The following is a 24,147-nucleotide window of genomic DNA, read 5'->3' as shown; positions in this document are numbered from 1 at the left end:
GAACGTAGAGAGCCGACACTTGCTCCTTGAGGGAGCTAAGAGTGAGCCCCAGGTCCATGCCCGACTGCAGGATAGCCGAGAGTCGCGGCAAAGAGAAACGAACGGGAGGCAGCTGATGCCGCTCACACCACCAAAAGTAGGACTTCCAGGTCCGGTGGTAGATTTTGGAAGACAACGGCTTTCTGGCCCGAATCATGGTCTGGACCACCGCATCCGAAAAACCCAGAGCCTTCAGTACGGCGGTTTCAACAGCCATGCAGTTAAATGTAGCAACCCTTAATTCGGTTGGAAGATCGGCCCCAGCGACAGAAGGTCCTCCCGAAGAGGAAGACGCCAGGGTTTGTGGGTGAGAAGGGCGACTAGAGACGCACCTGGCGCGGCCAATCTGGGGCCACTAGAATGACTGGCAGTCCCTTGAACCTGATCTTCCGGAGGAGACTCGGAATGAGAGGAAGAGGCGGGAACACGTAAGGAAACGTGAACCGTCTCCAAGGAATCACCAGCGCGTCGCACGCCAGGGCCATGGGGTCCTTGGACCACGCAACGAAGTCCTCAAACTTGTTGATGCGGGAGGCCATGAGATCCACATTTGATCGCCCCCCACCACTCTCAGGTCGCTCGAAATACCTGTGGGTAAAGAGCCCTAACTATTCTCAGGCTGTCACCCGGAATGACGGACCCTTCACCAGGATGTCGCTAAGTAAGGGATCGCTACGATCCCCATGACATGGAGCAGGGCCATGACTGCCGCCAGAACCTTTTTACAGACCCTAGGAGCCGTGGCCAGGCCGAACGGGAGGGCTACAAACTGGAAGTGAAGTGGACCCACTGCAAACCGGAGAAATCTCTGATGACTGACGCAGATGGGTACGTGAAGATAAGCATCCTTGATGTCTATCGAGGACATATACTCCCCCGGTTCCATGGACGCAATGACCGATTTCAGGGACGCATGTGAAGGAAACGGTTGAGCGCCTTGAGGTCCAGAGACGGTCCTCTCTTTTTTGGGAATCGCAAAGATTGGTCGTGCAGCGGAACAATCACCCCCTGCCGCAGCAGTGTGCGAATTGCCTTAAAACAAAGACTTTGAGGGGGAGGTCGGAGGAGAACACCGAAGGAAAAAAAAAAGGAGTTCCAGCTTGTAGCCCTCTGCAATGACTCTCACCCACGTGTCCGAGATGTGAGCCAGCCAGACATGCCGCAATGAAGCTGGCCACCCACCCAAACGGAGGGCGCCAGGAGCCAGCCCATCATGCAGCGGAGTTCTTAGGATTAAAGGACTTGGAGCCCTGTTGAGGGGAACGCCAGGAAGGGCAAGGCTTGAAGGAAGGCTTGCATTTCTGTCCGTGACCGACTTGTGAAAAAATGGCTTTTTTGACCTATTAGACCGCCCCCTGTTCTGTGGTAAATACTCTTACCATCTGTAGGGTCTGAAATGATCTCATCCAGGCATTCAGGGTCCACTTTGAAGCATTATCTGCCGCCCAGCAGGCGAGCCATAGGGTACGGCGAATAGCCAACAGCAGGGCTGACGAATGAGCCATAAGCCTGGCCACGTCCAAAGATGCTTTACAAATATACGTGACTGAAAACACTGTTGAGGGAGCAGGAGGACGAAGCCGCAGGGCAGGTGCAGCAGATGTGCCCCTGGGCCCTGCAGGCCGCACTGGAAAACGTACTCCCCCATGTACCTGTTATAGGGCGACTGCCTACCACCCCCCCCCCTCTCCCTCCAGCAGAGACCTCCTGGGGGGTTATCCTCGTAGGGACCAGGAACTTGGGGAGGGGAGGGAATTAAAAGGGGGAGCACTTTGTGGGGCCACTTTTTCTTTTTATCCTTGGGGAGGGACGCTACACTGGAACAGAGGGGACTTGCGGTGGACAGCTGTAGTGATCAGAACGCTGGCAGGAAACAGAGGCTTTGCAGGAACCTCTGGTCCTCCTTTACTTCTGGAGAATGGGAAGAAGCAGCAGGCTTGGGGGACCCCCTGGTCTCCCATCTCCTGGGTGGGATCGAAGGCAGTTTAAAAAAAGGAAAAAACAAAAAAGGACAAAAGTCAGCAGACCTGCAGCGCAGGTAGGTCTGCCTCCTACAGACACTAAGCTAAAACTGATTTAGCTTAGTCCCTGTAGGAAGGGTATAGCTGAAGGGGAGTAGCTTACACTTTGTGTGCTTAGTGTCTGCCTCCTAGCGGCAACAGCTATACCCATGGTCAAGCTTGTGTCCCCCAATGATACAGATGAGAGACCACTAAAACTGAAAATGCACAAACCAGAATGTGAATGGAGTTTTACTAGTGAATACAATTTACACCTACAGTACCAAACTCCTCCCTTTAAAGTGCCAAATGGCATGGAAGACGTGGAATCACTTGATGTCAGCGAAGTAGCTGCTCCGAATCATGTGATACAATCTTTGACTTCCATCTCTTAGGCTACTTTCACACTCGCGTTTTGTGCATGTCCATGACAGATCCGTTTAGATATTACAACAGTCTCCATCCGTTCAGAACGGATCCGTTTGTATTATCTTGAACACCATTGAAATAAGGACGGATACGTTTTCTATTGTGCCAAATAGGGTCCGTGAAAACGGATCCGTCCCCATTGACTTACATTGTGTGCCAGGACGCATCCGTTTGGCTCAGTTTCATCAGACTGACACCAAAACCCTGCTTGCAGCTTGCAACATTTTGGTGTCTGTCTCCAAAGCGGAATTGAGCTGATCCTTTTCCATTCAGAATGCAAACTGATCCTTTTCGGACCGCTTGTGAGAGCCCTGAATGGATCTCACAAACAGAAAGCCAAAATGCGAGTGTGAAAGTAAACTTGGTCATATAGAGTTGAATCATATAGAGTGTACTGTATATCACATCTGCTATTCTCACAGCTGCTGGAAGGAAGGGATACCATTTGACTCTACATAATTAGATAGTGCTTTCCTTTTTGTGTTTGTAGGAAAATTTTATAAAACCATTTAAGGCTACTTTCACACTTGCATTCAGTGCGGATCCGTCTGGTATCTGCACAGATGGATCTGCACCTATAATATAGATCCAACAGTATATTCTAACACAGAGGCGTTCCCATGGTGATGGGGACGCTTCAAGTTAGAATATACTAAGAACTGTGTACATAACTTTTTCCCTGCTGCCTGGCAACACCCGATCTCTTACAGGGGGCTGTGATCCGCGCAATTAACCCCTCAGGTGCTGCCAGGCAGCAGGGTCCAGACCCCCCTCCCTCCCCAGTATTAAAAGCATTGGTGGCCAGTGCTGCCCCCCCCTCCCTCCCCAGTATTAGCATTGGTGGCCAGTGCGGCCCCCCTCCCTCCCCGCACAGACCTGTCACTTACCAGTAGGAGGAGCCTCGGCCGGCCACAGACAGCGCAGGTAAGTATAAGCTAAGTAACCATGGCAGCCAGGACTGCAGTAGCGTCCTGGCTGCCATGGTAACCGATCGGAGCCCCAGCGATAACTCGGACTCCGATCGGAAATGCCGCTCCGCTGCCACCAATGATGGGGGGAGGGGGGTTGTTACCCTGTGGCCACTGCCACCAATGCTTTTAATACGAGGGAGGGGGGGCCGGCCGCACTGGCCACCAATGCTAATACTGGGGAGGGAGGGAGGGGGAGCCGCACTGGCCACCAATGCTAATACTGGGGAGTGAGGGGGGGGGGCCGCACTGGCCACCAATGCTTTTAATACTGGGGAGGGAGGGGGGTCTGGCCCCTGCTGCCTGGCAGCTCCCGATCAGGGGGCTGAGATCGGCACAATTAACCCCTCAGGTGCATCACCTGAGGGGTTAATTGTGCGGATCACAGCCTCCTGTAAGAGATCGGGTGGTGCCAGGCAGCAGGGGACAGTTATGTACACAGTTTTTAGTATATTCTAACTTGAAGCGTCCCCATCACTATGGGAACGCCTCTGTGTTAGAATATACTGTCGGAGGTGAGTTTTCACGATCTAACTGAAATCCGATGGTATATTCTAACATAAAGGCGTTCCCATGGTGATGGGAACGCTTCAATTTAAAATATACCATCGGATTGGAGAAAACTCCAATCCGATGGTATATTAATAGGGACTTCTGACTTTACATTGAAAGTCAATGGGGGACAGATTCGTTTGCAATTGCACCATATTGTGTCAACGTCAAACGGATCCGTCCCCATTGACTTGCATTGTAAGTCAGGACGGATCCGTTTGGCACCACATGGCCAGGCGGACACCAAAACGCTGAAAGCAGCATTTGGGTGTCCGTTTCCTGAGCGGAATGGAGGCGGAACGGAGCCAAACTGATGCATTCTGAATGGATCTGCATCCATTCAGAATGCATTGGGGATGTATGGATCCGTTCGGGGCCGCTTGTGAGAGCCTTCAAACGGATCTCACAAGCGGAACCCCAAACGCAATTGTGAAAGTAGCCTAATTTGTTTTATGTAGTCTTTTGGATGGTTTTACATGTCTGCACTTTTTCCGTTTATTTTTTTTATTATTATTTTTTTTTTATGAAGATCTCATTTCCATGTATTTTTTTTCTCTTGCTTTTACATAACAGGTAGTCAACATAGTCACCAGTAATCAGGAATGTGTTAATAACATTGCAGAGTCCATGGTTCTTTCCAGCTTATTATCTTTGTTGCATTCATTACCAACAAGTAAGTCTTACCTTCCCTATTTGAAGTGATCAGGAAATGCATTCAGCTCATGGTCCTTGGATTGCTAAACATATACCGTAAATTAATTTAATATAATTGGGACCTGATTATTACAAGGTTATTAAATGTTCTGTATTATTAGACAGTCGTAGAAAAGTATATATTTATTTGTAAGATGTTTAGATAGAAAAGATAGGGAATGTAAACTAAAGTTCTTCAAGGAAATGTGATTTGTGTTCTATTTTTAGGTCGACAGCTTGTTCTTGCAACTTTATATGCCTTAACATCCAGTACAAAAATCATAAAGGAGGCCATGGCCAAAGGTATGTAACAAATACTGTGCATTGACTGCCACTGTAAGAACCCTATTATTGTGTTCCCCAGCTGACCTCCAACGTACATGGGGGTGACTGTTGGATTTCAACATGCTCGAGGTGTCTTGCTGCACCCTCCCACCCCCCATTCTGAACACATGTACATTCGGCACGGTGGCTCAGTGGGGGCAGTACAGTGGCTCAGTGATTAGCACTGGTGCCTTGCAGCGCTGGGGTCCTAGGTTCGAATCTGACCAAAGACAACATCTGCGTGGAGTTTGTATGTTCTCCCCGGGTTTGTGTGGGTTTCCTCCGGGTACTCCAGTTTCCTCCCACACTCCAAAGACATACTGATAGGGACCTTAGATTGTGAGCCCCATTGGGGACAGTTGGATGCTAATGTCTGTAAAGCACTGCGGAATATAGTGGCGCTATATAAGTGCATTAAATTAAAAAAATAAAATTTGACGTGTCAAGAGGAATAGCTGTCAACTGAAGTGCATGGAAAATGTTATGTCATCACAATGGAGTGTAGAAATTTCTTAGCCTATGAAACATGAACATGAAAAAAGTTTTGGATTTCTCTTGAGGGGTAGCAGCTGCTGGGGTCCAGTAACGTGAAGAGTATGTAGACATTTGTGCACACCCCATTATATTAAGGGTAGATTTGTGCTGTTTTGGAAAGGAAAACTTAAATTATCCTCTCAGGAATTTTCCATAACAGTCTGTCAGAATAGAAACCATTTTTTCTATGTACTAATTGAGTCCTCTTTTGATTTGGGGTGTTTTTCTCCCATTTATAATCATTTGTTTGCTTGGCAGCAAAATATAGAAGATTATTTCCAGGAGTACGGGAGTATGTTCTCAATCTCTTAATTCAAAGTGCCTCCTGTATGTTATCACCTCTGATTGTTGGAGGCAGTAAAGCCAGATCCATAGTCTCTTTGCACGTCTCTAGGAGATTTTATGGTGGGAACTAGATAGCATCCAAATAAAACTTTTGATAGACATTTTTTACTCTTAATACCTAATGTGACTTAACACCACCTGTCATATTTGAAAGTGTCTCGCAAGCTGGAAAAGGTTTGAGATCTCTGCCCTATGTGCAGCCTTCAATTTAGTTACTATAGTTTTTACAATTTTTTTCGCAGGCGCATTAATCTACTTACTGGATATGTTTTGTAACTCGACACACCCCCAAGTCCGATCCCAAACAGCAGAGCTGTTTGCCAAGATGACAACTGACAAACTTGTTGGCCCTAAAGTGAGTTGTTTTTGTTAACTACATTTACGGTATATTGAATTATCTTTGAAAGAATGGATAACAGAATCTCTCCTTATAAATTTAGGTCAGAATAGCACTGATGAAGTTCCTTCCAGGGGTATTCATGGACGCAATGAGGGACAACGCTGAAGCTACTGTTCATATATTTGAAGGAACTCATGAAAATCCTGAATTAATTTGGAATGATAACTCCAGAGAAAAAGTGTCAACCACAGTTCGTGAAATGATGTTAGAGTAAGTGAAACAAAAGTCGTCCTTGACATTATCTTAAAAATAAACTTTTCACCGCTAGACCACTGGAGTATAAGTCTAGTTTGAAATGTATTGCACTGCCACATGATATACCATACCACCTACTATATTGAGAGTGGGGCCCTGTCTTGGAGCCACTAGGAATGTTTGGCTCTCTCTATTCTCTTCTATGGCATTATTGCAAGTAGCTAAGTAGTAAGTGTGCTCAGCTATTTTCAGAACTCCCAAAGAAGCAAAGGGAGAGAGCTATGCATGCTCAGCTAGTTCTGCATTTACAGTGGCTGTAAGACATGGTCTCATTTTTGAGAGAGGAGCGGGTTCTAGAGGTGGGAGTCACACTTATTTGGTGTTTATGGCATAAATGACTCAGATAGGAATGCCCCTTTAACTATTCGTTCAGTGCAGACCAGAGCTGACACAAATGCCCATGTGCAATCTAAGGTACAGATATTTGTGTTTGATGAATGTTAACTACATACACATTATAGGGGGAAAAACAACTTTCCTGTAATAATTGCTCAGTCTGTCTGATGATATTTATTGCTTTGGACGTACACTAATGTTCTGTTTTAAATTTTAGGCACTTTAGGCAGCAGGTAGAAAATCCTGACGCAAATTGGAGGGTAAGTTGTTTTAAGTTTGTTTAAAGAAATTGAGTTGTAGGCAAATAATTAGATTTACCCTTACAATTATTAAAGGGAACCTGTCATCAACTTTATGCTGCCCATACTAACTGCAGAATAAAGTAGAGACAGGTGAGTTGATTTCAGTGGTCTATCATTTATAAGTTATAAGTAAGTGGTTGCTAAGAACCAACATCACAATCATTGCAGACTGGGTCACGGCCACCTGAGAAGATTCATGGTTATTCATAAATCCCTGCCTACCTGCTGATGATTGACAGTCTTCTACCTTACCTAGTTTTCTTCCTTTCTCCCTAGGAGAGAACTGCCAATCATTAGCAGATAGGTGAGAGTGCAGCAGGAGATTATGAATAATAGTCCTGTGCTTCAATGATTATGATGCTGGTTCTCAGCAGCCACTTACTTTTAGCTCATGAGTGACACACCGCTGAAATCAGCATTTTTGTCACTAATTTATGCTGCCCTCAGTGAGGTGAGCATAAAGTTGATGACAGGTTCCCTTTAAGCATATTTTAAATATAGAATTTGATGTGTTTTATTTTATTTTTTGGTGTTTTTTCTAGCAATATTCTAAATGGTTTTGTTATGTTTTAGTTGCCAGATGATTTCAGCATCGCATTTGGAGAGGCACATGGAGAATTATCAGTTGGTGGCGTTTTCCTAAGAATATTTATCGCTCAGCCTGCATGGGTGCTGCGGAAGCCAAGAGAGTTCCTTGTTGCTTTACTGGAAAAGTTTACTGAACTCCTGGAAAAAAACAATGTTCATGTAAGATTTGTGGGAGATGACTATGTTTTTCAGATGTAATGTATATTGCTGGAATGTCATAAGACTCAGTTATCCAGTTTCTGCCATATTGTAAATTTAGGGCTCTGGGTGTTGCAGCACCAAACAAAAATCCTTAATTCTAGATATTATTGGAGGTCCCAATCAGACATTGATAACATATCTTGTATATATGCCTTCAACCGTTGTTGGAATGTAGCTTTAAAGGGCATCTGTCAGCAAATTGTACCTGTGAAACTGGCAGACCTGTTGCATATGCGCTTGGCAGCTGAAGGTATCTGTGTTGGTCCTATGTTCATATGTGCCCTCATTACTGAGAAAAATGAAGTTTAAATATATACAAATGAGCATCTAGGAGCAACTGAGGCATTGCCATTACGCTTAGAGGCTCTGCTCTTTCTGCAACTGCTGTGCCCTGATTGACAGGACCAGACAGTGAAAAAGTCATCATGCATACCTGGCCCTGTCAATCAAAGTGCAGAGGATGCATCAGTTGCAGAGAGAGCAGAGCTTCTAAGAGTAATGGCAATGCCCCATATTCCCATATTTCTCAGCAGTTTGGGCACATATGAACATGGGACCAACACATATGCCTCCAGTGGCCAAGCGCACATGCAACAGGTAAGCCAGTTTTATAGGTACAAATCTCCTGACAGAGGCCCTTTAACTAGCAGTAGAAGATTAATATGTAATCTCTCCATAACAAATTATTAGGGTCTGCCATGCCAAAAGCATTCACCTATTAGGGCAAGTATTAGAACATGCCTTTGCCATGGCCGGTCAGTGTCGCACTGACAGGCAATAATATTTTCGAATGCTGTGTATTCCAAAGCATTAGGTACCCCCCTTCCCTTGTAGATTGTAAGTCTCATAGGCGGGGTTCTCTCTCCCTGTGTACCAGTATGTAACTCAGTTCATTGTATTCGTTTTTGGATTACATTGTGTATGTAAACTGTTTTCATATGTGCAATGATCCAGAATACCGCGCAACAATGATTTTGCTACTGAGAGAAAAACATGTGATTTATACTAAAATGAGCGCGCCGATTCCAAATATGAACTCGCAATTTGCCTGACACGTTTAGATTTTCACCCCTTACGGACACATGACGTACCAGTACGGCATGTTTCCAGAGTCCTTAAGGACACATGACGTACCGGTACGTCACGTGGTGTTCTGATCACCGGTGGGCATTGATCGGAACAAGGTGCCTGCTCAAATCATTGCGCAGGCACCTCGGCTAAATGTGCGGGGGGGGGGGGGGGTCCTGCAGTTTGCGGCTTTCTATAGTGCGGCGGCGGTGCCATCGGGTCCCCATGGGGCTGTGGGGGGGGGGGGGGGGGAGACCCGATGGCATGGAAGGCAGCGCGATGCCTTCCTGAGGCATCTGCGCTGCCTTCTGGTGGAGAGCCTGTGAGATCCAGCCCCCTGGATCTCACAGACTCCGGAAGCTATATGAGTACATACACAGTATTACTCATACAGCCAATGCATTCCAATACAGAAGTATTGGAATGCATTGTAAAGGAATATACCCCCAAAAGTCCCAAAGTGGGACGAAAAAAACAAGTTGAAAAAATTAAGTTTTCCCCCTCAAAAATTAAACGTTTCAAGTAAAAATAAACAAAAACGTCATTTTCCCCTAATAAAGTTAAAAAATTATAAAAAAATAGGGGGGGGTATACATATTAGGTATCGCCGCGTCCGTATCGACCGGCTCTATAAATATATCACATGACCTAACCCCTCAGATGAACACCGTAAAAAATAAACATTTTTAACTGTGATAAATAAACCAGTTTCTGGTCACCTTACATCACACAAAGTACAACGGCAAGCGAACAAAAAGGCGTTTGCCCACCAAAATAATACCAATCTAACCGACACCTCATCCCGCAAAAAATGAGACAATCCCTGAGACAATCGCCCAAAAAATAAAAAAAACTATGGTTCAGAATATGGAGACACTAAAACATCTTTTTTTTGGGTTTGAAAACAGCCGTTATTGTGTAAAACTTACAAAAAATGTATACATATTTGGTATCGCCGTTTTTGTATCGTCTGGCTCTACAAAAATATCACATGACCTAACCTCTTAGATTAACACCATAAAAAATAAAAACTGTGCTAAATAAACCATTTTTTGTCACCTTACATCACAAAAAGTGTAATAGCAAGCGATCAAAAAGTCACACGCACCCCAAAATAGTGCCAATAAAACCGTCATCTCATGCCGCAAATATCATACTCTACCCAAGGTAATCGCCCAAAAACTGAAAAAACTATGGCTCTCAGAATATGGAGACACTAAAACAAGATTATTTTTTTGTTTCAGAAACTATATTATTGTGTAAAACTTACATAAATAAAAACAAAAAGTATACATATTAGGTATGATTAACACCGTAATTTTTTTAATATAAAAACCGTGCTAAATAAACCATTTTATGTCACCTTACATCACAAAAAGTGTAATAGCAAGCGATCAAAAAGTCACACGCACCCCAAAACAGTGCCAATAAAACAGTCATCTCATTCCGCAAATATCATACCCTACCCAAGGTAATCGCCAAAAAACTGAAAAAATTATGGCTCTCAGACTATGGAAACACTAAAACATGATTTTTTTTGCTTCAAAAATGAAATCATTGTGTAAAACTTACATAAATAAAAAAAAAGTATACATATTAGGTATCACTGCATCAGTGACAACCTGGTCTATGAAAATATCACATGATCTAACCTGTCAGATGAATGTTGTAAATAACAAAAAATAAAAACGGTGCCAAAAAAGTTATCTTACCTCACAAAAAGTGTAATATAGAGCAACCAAAAATCATATCTACCCTAAACTAGTACCAACAATACTGCCACCCTATCCCGTAGTTTCTAAAATGGGGCCACTTTTTTGTAGTTTCTACTATTGGGGTGCATCCGGGGGGCTTCAAATGGGACATGGTGTAAAAAAAAAAAACAGTCCAGTAAAATCTGCCTTCCGTATGGCATTCCTTTCCTTCTGCGCCCTTCCGTGTGTCGGTACAGCTGTTTACGACCACATATGGGGTGTTTCTGTAAACTACAGAATCGGGGCCATAAATATTGAGTTTTGTTTGGCTGTTAACCCTTGCTTTGTTGCTGGGAAAAATGGATTAAAATGGAAAATTTGCCAAAAAATTGAAATTCTAAAGTTTCATCTCCATTTGCCAATAACTCTTGTGGAACACCTAAAGGGTTAACGACATTTGTAAAATCTGTTTTGAATACCTTGACGGTGTAGTTTCTTAGATGGGGTCACTTTTATCGAGTTTCTACTCTAGGGGTGCATCAGAGGGGCTTCAAATGGGACATGGTGTCAAAAAAAAAACAGTCCAGCAAAACCTGCCTTCCAAAAACCGTATGGCATTCCTTCCTTCTGCGCACATGGCCCGTACAGCGGTTTACGACCACATATGAGGTGTTTCTGTAAACTACAGAATCAGGGCCATAAATATTGAGTTTGGTTTGGCTGTTAACCCTTGCTTTGTAACCGGAAAAAAAATTATTAAAATAGAAAATCTGCCCAAAAAGTGAAATTTTGAAATTGTATCTCTATTTTCCATTAATTCTTGTGGAACACCTAAAGGGTTAACAAAGTTTGTAAAAATCAGTTTTGAATTCCTTGAGGGGTGTAGTTTATAGAATGGGGTAATTTTTTGGTGGTTTCTACAAACCGGATTCCAAAAAAGTTGGGACACTATACAAATCGTGAATAAAAACTGAATGCAATGATGTGGAGGTGCCAACTTCTAATATTTTATTCAGAATAGAACATAAATCACGGAACAAAAGTTTAAACTGAGAAAATTTACCATTTTAAGGGGAAAATATGTTGAATCAGAATTTCATGGTGTCAACAAATCCCCAAAAAGTTGGGACAAGGCCATTTTCACCACTGTGTGGCATCTCCCCTTCTTCTTACAACACTCAACAGACGTCTGGGGACCGAGGAGACCAGTTTCTCAAGTTTAGAAATAGGAATGCTCTCCCATTCTTGTCTAATACAGGCCTCTAACTGTTCAATCGTCTTGGGCCTTCTTTGTTGCACCTTCCTCTTTATGATGCGCCAAATGTTCTCTATAGGTGAAAGATCTGGACTGCAGTCTGGCCATTTCAGTACCCGGATCCTTCTCCTACGCAGCCATGATGTTGTGATTGATGCAGAATGTGGTCTGGCATTATCTTGTTGAAAAATGCAGGGTCTTCCCTGAAAGAGATGACATCTGGATGGGAGCATATGTTGTTCTAGAACCTGAATATATTTTTCTGCATTGATGGTGCCTTTCCAGACATGCAAGCTGCCCATGCCACACGCACTCATGCAACCTCATACCATCAGAGATGCAGGCTTCTGAACTGAGCGTTGATAACAACTTGGGTTGTCCTTGTCCTCTTTGGCCCTGTTGACATGGCGTCCCAAATTTCCAAAAAGAACTTTGAATCGTGACTCGTCTGACCACAGAACAGTCTTCCATTTTGCCACACTCCATTTTAAATGATCCCTGGCAAAATGGCTTCTTCTTTGCACTGTAGAGTTTCAGCTGGCAATGGCGGATGGCACGGTGGATTGTGTTCACTGAAAATGGTTTCTGGAAGTATTCCTGAGCCCATTCTGTTATTTCATTTACTGTAGAATTCCTGTTTGTGGTGCAGTGTCGTTTAAGGGCCCGGAGATCACGGGCATCCAGTATGGTTTTACGGCCTTGACCCTTACGCACAGAGATTGTTCCAGATTCTCTGAATTTTCGGATGATGTTATGCACAGTTGATGATAGATGCAAAGCCTTTGCAATTTTTCTTTAGCTGGGTAACACCTTTCTGATATTGCTCCACTATCTTTCTGCACAACATTGTGGGAATTGGTGATCCTCTACCCAACTTGGCTTCTGAGAGACACTGCCACTCTGAGAAGCTCTTTTTATACCCAATCATGTTGCCAATTGACCTAATTAGTGTTAATTGGTCTTCCAGCTCTTCGTTATGCTCAAATTTACTTTTTCCAGCCTCTTATTGCTACTTGTCCCAACTTTTTGGGGATTTGTTGACACCGTGAAAATTTTAATCAACGTATTTTCCCTTTAAAATGATACATTTACTCGGATTAAACGTTTGATCTGTCATCTACGTTCTATTACAAATAAAATATTGACATTTGCCATCTTCACATCATTGCATTCAGTTTTTATTCACAATTTGTTTAGTGTACCAACTTTTTGGGAATCCAGTTTATATTATGTAAGCCTTGCAAAGTAACTTCAGACCTGAACTGGTCCCTAAAAATTGGGTTTTTTAAAATGTTTGAAAAATTTCAAGATTTGCTTCTAAACTTCTAAGGCTTGTAACATCCCCCAAAAATAAATTATCATTCCCAAAATTATCCAAACATGAAGTAGACATATGGGAAATGTAAAGTAATAACTATTTTTGGAGGTATTACTATGTATTATAGAAGTAGAGAAATTGAAACTTAGAAATTAGCTTTTTTTTTCAAAATTTTTGGTAAATTTTCTATTTTTTTTAGAAATAAAAATGATATTTTTTTTTTTACTTCATTTTACCAGTGTCATGAAGTACAATATGTGACGAAAAAACAATCTCAGAATGGCCTGGATAAGTAAAAGCGTTTTAAAGTTATCAGCACTTAAAGTGACACTGGCCAGATTTGCAAAAAATGGCCTGGTCACTAAGGTGAAATAGGGCTATGTCCTTAAGGGGTTAAGGACCCTGGGATTTTCCATTTTTGCGTTTATCACTCTCCACCTTCCCATAGTCCTAAGTTTTTTATTTTTCCATTCACATAGCCTTATGAGGGCTTATTTTTTTTGTGGGACAAGTTGTACTTTCTAATGGCACCATTTACAGTTGCATAACATGTAGTAATAAGCGGGAAAAAAAATCCAAATTGGGTAGAATAGGAAAAAATTCAATTCTGATAAAGGTTATAATTTTTTTTTTTTTTACACTGTACACTATGGGGTAAAATTGTCATTGTCCAGGTTAGTCCGTTTAAAACGATACCCCACTTGTATAATTTTTCTTGCATTTTAATACTGAAAAAAAATTAAAACCTTTAAGGAAAAATAAAAAATAAGATTTATAACCATATTCTGACCCCTATAACTTTTTTGTAGTTATGTGTACTGTGTGAGAGCTCATTATTTACGGAACAATCTGTTCTTTTCAGTGATGCCAATTTGACGTGTGCGCGACTTTTTGATCACTGAAAAAAAAAATTATTGTGTAGTTGAAGTGACAAAAAATGGCAGTTTTTTTTTTTCGTTATGCCATTTAATATTGTTATATTTTAATAATATGGGCATTTTCGCACGCGGCGATGCCCATGATGTTTATTTTTTTTATTGTTTTAAGTATTTTTATTTTAAGGAAAGGGGGGCGATTTGAACTTTAATTTTTTTTTTTATATTTGCAAAAGCTTTTACATTTTTTTTTTTTTTTTTTTTTTTACAATAACTGCCAATCATTAGATTGCCTAATTTGTTCATTGATGTCTATATAGACACCATTGAAAACTTCATTTGCACTATACCAATACAATGCTGGCGTCTAGTGGCCTGTATTGGTATAGTCATCTAATAGGCACCAAAGCATGCTTGAGGCTTTAGCCTATTAGATCAATGTAACAGGTTTCCCAATCTCAGCCGGGAAACGCTGTTACCGGAGCGGAAGTGCGTGGTCACAGACTTTTTGAAATGTTGTTATTCCATTACGTTTTCATACACTGTTTACTACGCAAACTTTGATGTAGATCAGGTAATTGTTGGAGTAAAACTCATTGTGTTCAAAATTATTCAATGCTTTGCAAGTGCTTAATTCATTTAGGCATACTTATGCATAGCAAAATTTTGTGACGTGTTACAACAATTCTGACTTCGGATTTGTAATTCCGCATACTCGATTTAGTATAGGACAAATGGTTTTTGCCTAGTAGCAGACGAAAAGTTTTTTTTTTTTTTTTTTTTTGTTGCATGATGGAATTAATGAATGAATATTGTATTTGTCCTATAGGGTGAAACCTTAGAAACTGTAACTACAGCAACAGTCTGTCTGTTCAATGCTCAGCCTCAGTTACTGGATCAAGTTCCACCTTTGGGTCACCAGCCTAAGATCCTCCAGGCTTTGAACCACAAAAACAATGCCATTCCAAAGTGTGCAATACGGGTTATCCACACTATGACTGATAATGAGGTTTGTACTATATTTCTTTTCATAGTATTCTGCATTCATTGTCACATCATCTCTATTTCATTAAACATCCATGTTTTATCTTAGTTATGTGTTCGAGCAATGGCCTCACTAGAAACAATTGGACCCTTCATGTGCGGGATGAAAAAACGCTCAGACATGATTGGAATAGCCTGTGAGGCACTTAATAGGATGTTCCAGAAGGAGCAAACTGAGTTGGTGGCACAAGTAAGAAAACTTTTGTAGAACATTATTTTGATCATAGAGTATATTAATATCTAATCACACATTTATAAGATCTTTTTACTTGGTATTTTTGTATGAATGTTACATACCGTACTATTGAAACGCTTTGTGTCAAACACACTGTAGACATAAGATACCATTTCTACTAATCAGCCAAACGGGCTAAGTATGGGATGCAAACAAGTAGTAAGCACAATAGTGTTGTGTTGTATTGCAAAGTAGTATAGGCTGCATATGGGCAGTTGAAATAAAAATGGACAATATCTCGCCCATCTGTTTATGTCTAGATGTCTTGCATTATGAAAGTTAAAGGGATTTTCTGAGATCCATCAACCCACCTTTAATTAAGCTTAACTTGCTTGCAGAAGAAAGTTTCCAATATACTTAAGTGTGTATTAGACTGGCAGAAAGTCTGCCATATCATCACTAACAAGCTCCTTAGCGATGATCTGGCAGTATAATACTGCCGCTGATTACCCAATGAATGAGCAAAATCGAAAATTTTGGGTGGGGCAAGGTGAAAAAAAAAATGGCAGATCGTGTTGTTTTTTTCCGTTATGTCCTTCACCACGCAGGAAAAATATTTTTATATTTTAATAGTTAAGACATTTTCAGAAATGGCAACACCTGTTATGGTAATTTTTTTATTGTTTATTTCTGTATGTAAATTTTGGAAAGAGGATGATTTAAATTTGTAATACTTATATTAAAAAATTTATTTTTTTACTTTTTTCACAATTTTAGCTCCCTTAGAGGAGTTATAACCTGCGATCTTCTAATTGCTTGTCCCATAGACCATAATAGAAATCTATTATCATCTATGACATTTTAATTGCCTGCCTGTAAAGCTATGCCTTATGCACACGGCCGTTGCCTGGTCGTGGCCATATTGCAGCCCGCATACAGCGGTTCCGCAATACATAGGCACCGGCCATGTGCACATCGCATCACGGATGCGGACCCAAGTTGAATGGGTCTTGATCCGTCCCGGCTGCCGCACGGATGTTGCAAGTTGCATGAGGCCTTACAGGCAGCTTACCATGACAGGCCTAGAACCTTCAACAGGCACCAGACTGTCATCAAGACCGATAGGAGCCTCAGCCCCCTCCCTATACCTAAACTCACGCTATTGACCATGGTATCTGAGGGCTAAAATAACTGGTTTCTGCGTCATTGCGGCACAGTGCCTGCTGTATTATAGAGCTGGCAACCACCATGTATGGAGCTGGCTCAGCACATGCCCTACATGTATGGCATTATGCTTTAAGGCAGGGTTCCTCAACTTAGGGCTCACCTGCCGGTCATGTTTTCAGGATTTTCTTAGTATTAAGCAGGTTATATAATTAGTGTCAGTGCCTCAGGACTTACCACAGGTATTCATTTTGTGGGATATTCTCAAATCATGACCAGTAGGAGGACTGGAGTTGAGAAACACTGAGTTTTCCAGGACTTTGCTATTGATGGCGTAGGCCATCACTATTAGATCAGAGGGGGCCTGACAACCTGCACCCTGCCGATTAGCTGTTACCTTGTAGCTTCAGTGCTAGAACAACACAGCTTCTTCTATTGTATAGTGGACTAGCTTTTACACCCCAACCGCATGAGTGAGCCTTTGCCACTTATGATCCTGTCACCAGTTTGCCAGGTGTCCCTCTATGGACCACTTTTAGCTACTAACCACTGGACACCAGGAACAGCCCTGCTGTTTTGGAAATTATGTGACCCAGTCATCTAGCAATCGCTATTTGGCCCTTGTCCAAGTTGCTCAATTCCTTACACTTGCCCATTTGTTCTGTTTTGAAGCGTTTGTGAGACTATGGTACATGTTATTGCTTTGTCCCTACTTGTAGTTATCCAGACACTGTGACTGCCATAAATATTATGACATAACATAACGTGCTTGGTGCATCTGCTCTTACAATGTTGGAACATTACTCATAATACAGTCTTTACATCAGATGTTGCATTTAAAAGGTAGCAAGCAGAGGTAGATTTCCTATAGGATATATATTGTTAATTAACTTTTTTTTTCTGTTCAGGTAAATAAATAAATAAAATCCCTTTAACAGAAGAGCGTCACAACTGACCACTGTACAATTTAATATTCCCATATTTTCTAGGCATTGAAAGCAGATTTAGTTCCATATTTACTAAGATTGCTTGAGGGTCAAGGTCTTGAGAACCTAGAAAGTCCCGCAGCCACAAAGGCTCAGATAGTTAAAGCTTTGAAGTCCATGACTCGTAGCCTACAGTATGGAGAACAGGTGAGTAATCCTCAGCAATAATGTAATGTATGTACCTACCTCTATTTCTAGTAAATGGTAATTTCATGTGTATTGTCTAGGTAAATGAAATCCTGTCTCGATCCTCTGTATGGAGTGCCTTTAAAGATCAGAAACATGACTTGTTCATTTCTGAATCACAAACAGCAGGATACCTCACTGGTAAGCCGTTTTGTTTGGAATTTCTACCTCAATCACTGCGAAATTGGCTAACTTCATAAGTGCATTGTGGCTTGTTTTGATCCTAATTTAATGCATGTACTGCCGTTCAGAGTTGCATTCACCATTTTGCTGGTGGCCTTCCTTAGCTAAAAGGGTTGCCCCAACCTTATTACCAATATGCTTTTTCAGTATTGGGGCATATAGATATCATAGAGGGAATTCACCAACTTAGAACCCCTTTCTATTAGCTATAGCAGAGAGCTTTTGCAAAAAGCATACTCTGCACTTTACTTTCATTGAATGGGTGCCATGTAATATCCAGTTTTTCCTGTAGTAGCCATCTAATCACTGTGGTCTCTACAGTCTTTCAGGGCTGTCCATTTGGGGCAGACCCTTTTAATGCCTTTACAATGTAGGTATTGCCACAATGTTTCTAGTGCATAAATATATTGACAATTTGAGTACAGACTAACGATACCAATTAATTCAAAAAAATCCACAAGAAATGTTTGGTGCATGCTTTATATTTTTTCTATTTGTGGAAGAAAAAATAGAAAACCCTACCCCAATAACAACAAATGTGGAAAAAGAAAATCTGATATCATATAGTACATGGCAATCTCTTTCTGACAAAGCTAGAAGCAACCATGTACTTCACGTGGATCTAGAGATCTCCTCATTCATTGTGCCAATTACTCTGCTAGATTTATTTCACTTTCTTAGTGGGTATGCCCTTTCTGCTGAAGGATTGAACTGAGCATGTGTGTCAAACTCAGTGAGCTGGAAAGAGAATTTAGAAAAAGGGCAAACAGCAAGTGGTGCTATACAGATAGGTTTCATTGAATAAGTCAGTGGTTATACTACATTTTTTTATGACATGCAATCACAAAAGTATTCTGTTTCAGGTGCTGGTCTGAAAACTGTAGAATATTTTTGGTGGGACAACCCCTTTAAGTAGAATGGATCCACGACAACCATGCTTAGCTAGTTAGATGGAATACTTCATCATATCTTTCTAGACCTCAAAGCTTCAGCAAACCACTGATGGCTATATACTAAAGAAAGGACACCATTTAATAATAGTTGTAGCGAGAAGTAGGCGTTGTACATTTTAATTGAAAGCTCAACATGATAGCATTCATGAATATATACAGTTCTAATGCAGAACATATGCATGGCATGCTTATTTAACCCCCTATGTGGAATGTTTTGGAATTGATCAGTATCTGTTTTTATTTTTGGGAGATTTGCAGCTCAGAACTTGCTTGTATAATAAAGTGGTTTTCCTGGAGTTTTTCTCTGTGTATGAAGGTTTTATATAAAAAATAAAAATAAAAAAAAGTATAGATATCAACTTAGGTTATGTTGATAATAGTAGAGCTCCATAACTCAAAGGAGGAGATTTATCAGACAAGGGCATGGAGTTGGAGGAGGAGGAGCTATCCATACCATTTAATAGTATTCGAACTGTCTAATATGAAAGCCGCAACGTGGGTAGTTACAACACAGTATAGGGGATAATTATGAGATTGGAGGGAATCCTACTGCTGGGACCCCATGATCAGGAAAAGGGGGGTCCCATACATTGTGAAGTGGCTGGTTGGAAATGTGCTCCGTCGCTTTATTCATTCCTATGGGGGTGCCAGAGATAGCTGAGCACAGTACTCAGCTATCTCTGGCCTTCCCATAGAAATGAATGGAGCATCGGTGTACATTTTTCACCAGTTGCTCTGTCCATTTCTGGAGGCTCCTCAGGGTATGGGGGCCCCATTTTCGTGATCGATGGGGGTCCTAGTGGTATAACCCCCACGATCTGATACATATCCCCTTTCCTGTGGAACGGGGGATAACTTGTTATAACTGGAATACCCTTTTAATTGGTTGCTATGGGCAACTGTTGTAATTTTTCCTTGCTCTAATTTATCATCCCTGGGGAAATTTATATATTTAAAATGGCTCTGGACCACATGTAGAGGCACTCCTGCGACACAGGTCTGGTTATTTCCAACCCATAGGAAGAGGGATTTTAAAAAACAGGAAAGCCACTTTAAAGAGCTGTACCTTTGTTTATCTGTATGAATCCTGTACTTCTTTCTTAATTGTGCACTCTTACCCTATTTTGGCATTAAAGGGGCCGCCTAGTTGTTAATCATTTTAGCAACTGCATATGTATTAAAATTGCTAAATATAATCAACATATGTTCAGCCCCCCCTTCCCACTGCTTCAATGCCAGTTGTCCCCCACTTGTAGCAGTGATGACGTGCCATATCGTGATGTCAGTATGTAGGGCACATGACTGGTGCAGTGGTCAAATGCAGGTACTGCACAGCATAATGTGAAGGGTATAATTGGTGCAGAACTTACTGAAGGATTGATGTGACATTATCCTCTGTATCACCATTTTACCAAGTGGTATCCAGATCTTGGCCTGTATTCAGCTGCAGGGCACCTGTTATGGAAATAGCTCTGTGCAGAGAGGCATTAGCAAATGACAAAAGAAAACATTACATGACATTTAGAAATTCTGTCAGTAGCTTCTCTAAGTGCGAGTGTCCATTAAGATGGTGAACATGTATGCCCTTTTTGCTTGTTCCTGTCTGCTTCCTTCCTAACCTCTTCTACCCTTGCTTTTTACTTTTCTTCCTTCAGGTGTCTCTCCTTCCCTTCTTACTGGTAGCAGCCCCCTTCATCTCAGAAGTGGGCTTTAGATGCTCTCTTCCTGGCAGCTTGCTAACTGCTGTTTAGCTCTGTAACACAGGTACAATGCTTGTTGCACCTGCTGCATTCATGCATCTTGTGCTCCAGACATGACTGCATATACTTTACCAACCCTCCACCCCCATTGGTTTGTGTTTAGTCTATTTCATTTACATTACTTGTTATTTGCATTCTTTGTGTAATCCATTGTTTCTCAGATCAAGTCCTTAAGAAACACCAAAGACAGTTACTGATATGGTGACCGTAATTAAACCACCAGTACAATAGTAAAGCAGACATTTTTGACTGTGGCTTATCTTCCAGCAGAACAAAATATCGAGAACAGAATCTGTAGTGTCTTCGTTTATTAGAACAAAGTTTTATGTGAATCCCTAATGATGACCTCTCCTCTGGATAGGTTATCAGTATTTGATCAGTGGGGATCAGACCCCGCCAATCAGCTGTTTGAGAAGGCAGCGGCGCTCCTGTCTTCTCTCTGCTTTTCATAGGCCAAGTGATGACATATTCATCGATCACGTAACCTAGGAGCAGCTCAGACCGTTCAAGTGAATGGGGCTCAGTGCAATACCAAGCACAGCCACTATACTATGTACGGCGCTGTGCTTGGTGAGCTGTGAGAAGGCAGTGGCGCTCAGAGGAGTGAGGATAGGTCATCAGTATAAAAATCCTGGAAAACCAGGAAAAACTTTGTAAATTGAATAACTTTTAAAATAAAAACTATGGACATAAAGCTAATATAGTCTTCGTAATTTGTTCAGGACCTGGCGTTGCTGGCTACCTTACTGCAGGGTCTTCATCTACAGTTATGCCCAATGTGCCACCGCCAGTGGACCATGAAGTAGGAGATCTTGGCTAATCAACACAGATGTTACACCAATGAAGTCTCAAAAGGAGGACCTGCTTGTTGCACGAGGAAAAGCACTGTAAACGTTTTCCTCCACCCCAGGGTTGATTCAAAGGACTTTATTTTCTGCCTTCCTTGTTTTAAAGCAAAGTGTTATTCCTTTTTGTAATAAATATATTTTTATTTAGGGATAAAAATAAAAAAAATCATTGGAGATGTGATCCTGATAAAGCATATGTAACATACCATGAAAACACTCAGCTGAATCAGCCATCTGGTCACAAAACTTGTTCTGTTGTCTTTCATTTTGTATCTAAGCACATTCTGTTTCTTTTGTATTAGTTTACAAGACTGTGAATCGAAGTAATAATAATCTGTTCCTTCTAAGTTTTATATTCCAAGAATTGGTAAAGTTGTGGTCTAGAATGAAAGAGCATTTATGTTGCCGGTCTCTGCCATGTTGGAAGTGGTTGGGCTCACTGCGAAGTATGGAATCCCTACAGTGTTCAGTCTATGAACTATGTCCTTTATAAATCCTTAACACCATCCTCTCGAGAATGAAGAGATGATGATATTCCCATGTACAGCATAGCTTTACCAAATAATAAATAAAAGTGAATATCAAAATGTCAGCTTGTTATGTAAGAGACTAGTGTAATAGTGACATGATTCCTCCATTATTCCTCAGTATATACAGCTTTCTATGAATGTACATTATACGGATCATTCATCCCTGTACAGAAAATTTTAAGAAAATAAAGGGAAATAATGACCTTAATGGAACTTCTGTCAGATGCTGCCATGTTGCCTACAAATTTTTATATTAAAACTATGATTCTGTTGTATATAGTATTTATTGCCACATATAAAAATCCCTTCACATATTTTGTGTGATACTTTATACATATAATTGATACTAACATTAGTACAGATATGTTTGCGATCAGTCTAAGCTGAAGTGAATGAGACGAGCAATTGTAATTACACTGGGCCACTGCTACAAAGGAGACAGAGCACAAGTAAACTTTGAAGAGGAAGCATCTCTCATACAAGAGATCTGCTCTGCAGAGATGCAGGGCGTTAGACCACCTGCCGATCTGATATTAATTACCTATCCTGAGGATAGGTCCTCAATATTACGCCACTGCACAACCCATAAAACATTCATTGGAGTCTATCACCAGGTTAAACCCCAATAACTGGGAGCATTAGTTAGAAATACATCTTCAAACGCAATGTACCCAAATGACACCCGAAATACTTTTTGGTGCACAAATTTAAATTGCACACAATATTTAAATGGCTAACTTCACACAGGTGTGTGTGGTCCAAGAAAAACGTTCCACATTTCCCAGACAGACTGGAGCTTGGCTGACCCGAACTCACTGCATCTTGGTGATCTATGATGCTGTGACTTCCAGTCCAACCATGAGTCTACTCCACCTGTGTGAAGTTGGCACCCCATGTTCGCAAAAGATGAAAATAAATACACCATTCATTTGTGCCGCAAAAATGAGCGTTTGTGCCACTTTGGTTTCCGAGATATTGTGCGTTAGATTTTTATGAAGCCCCGCACACTTTCCACCCCATGTTCTTAAATTTCAAAAAGAAATACACCATCCGTTTGTGCTGCAAAAACAAACATTTGCGCTGCTTTGGTTTCTGATATATTATTGTCTTGATTTGCTGAAACCCTGCCCACTTTCCACCCCATGTTCTTAAATTTCAAAAAGAAATACACCATTCGTTTGTGCTGCAAAAATGAGCGTTTGTGCCGGTTCGGTTTCTGAGATCAGAGAAGTTAATTTAGCATTAAGGGATTAACGTAGCAATATATGATTTATTATGATATACACACAGTTATTACTTCATACACCGAGACAGGTCAGTGAACTTATACCTGGCAGAGGTGGTAATGTCTGTATGTGTGTCTCAAAGCTGGAACAAATCCCCATAGCAATCCTCTCCTGCTCTGGACAGTTCCTGACAATACAGAGGTGTCAGCAGAGTGCACTGTGGTCAGACAGAAAATAAATTCCTGTGGAGCATACAGCAGTTGATAAGTACTGGAAGGATTGATATTTTTCAATAGTAATTTGTTAAAAGAGGACCTTTCACTAGAATAAAACATCTAAACTAACTATACAGACATGGAGAGCGGCGCCCAGGGATCTCCCTGCACTTAGTTATACCTGGGCGCCAATCCGTTCTCCCGGTATAGCCTCCGGTATCTTCATAGTTAGGCCCCACCCAGGCGAACCTGCCGTCATCTAATTCTCCCATGCTGTAGCACTGGCCAATCGCAGCGCTCGGCTCATAGCCTGATAGGCTTTTTTTTCTCTAAGGGGTGAAAGCCTTAACTAGAGTTCCAATCAAAGCAAGGGAGAAATCACAGACTGCTTACTTTGGAACAATAGCACCTGCTTGTTTCCATTCTGTCAGCCATTGTGCTATGAAATTAATAGTATGGCTCTCGGAAAGCATCTGTACTACTGGGATATGATCTCCACATGAACACAAAACCCCTTGGTACAAAAAGATGTGTCCAGAAATGCCAACAGGTCTTTTTAGTTTTTTCACTACTGAACCTGTTGCTTCAAAACTTACATAGGAACCCATGTTCTTTGACTTCATTTGGTACACTTGCATCTGAGATGGGGTCCAGTAATGGCAAAAAAAGACGTATCCAGACCAATGTTATGTATGCTTCCA

The 24,147-nt window shown here is 41.5% G+C and overlaps 1 protein-coding gene across 5 annotated transcripts in view; it reads left to right on the top strand.

The window, feature by feature from the left end:
• Positions 1-22,276, top strand: part of DNAJC13 (DnaJ heat shock protein family (Hsp40) member C13) — a 215,749-nt gene extending 193,473 nt beyond the window's left edge. For all 5 annotated transcript variants that reach the window (XM_044292710.1, XM_044292709.1, XM_044292708.1 and 2 more), the window contains 11 exons: positions 4,562-4,661; positions 4,910-4,984; positions 6,127-6,239; positions 6,325-6,494; positions 7,093-7,135; positions 7,751-7,924; positions 15,006-15,185; positions 15,270-15,410; positions 17,549-17,692; positions 17,773-17,872; positions 21,350-22,276. In XM_044292710.1, coding sequence (XP_044148645.1) covers positions 4,562-4,661; positions 4,910-4,984; positions 6,127-6,239; positions 6,325-6,494; positions 7,093-7,135; positions 7,751-7,924; positions 15,006-15,185; positions 15,270-15,410; positions 17,549-17,692; positions 17,773-17,872; positions 21,350-21,447 — 1,338 coding nt within the window. In that variant the 3' untranslated portion in view covers positions 21,448-22,276. The remainder of the gene's footprint in view (positions 1-4,561; positions 4,662-4,909; positions 4,985-6,126; positions 6,240-6,324; positions 6,495-7,092; positions 7,136-7,750; positions 7,925-15,005; positions 15,186-15,269; positions 15,411-17,548; positions 17,693-17,772; positions 17,873-21,349) is intronic.
• Positions 22,277-24,147: the final 1,871 nt, after the last annotated feature.

The sequence above is a fragment of the Bufo gargarizans genome, chromosome 5 (assembly GCF_014858855.1).
Source record: "Bufo gargarizans isolate SCDJY-AF-19 chromosome 5, ASM1485885v1, whole genome shotgun sequence".
NCBI lineage: Eukaryota > Metazoa > Chordata > Amphibia > Anura > Bufonidae > Bufo > Bufo gargarizans.
The sequence above is the reverse complement of the archived record's forward strand: the minus strand, read 5'-3'. Positions and strand labels throughout refer to the sequence as shown.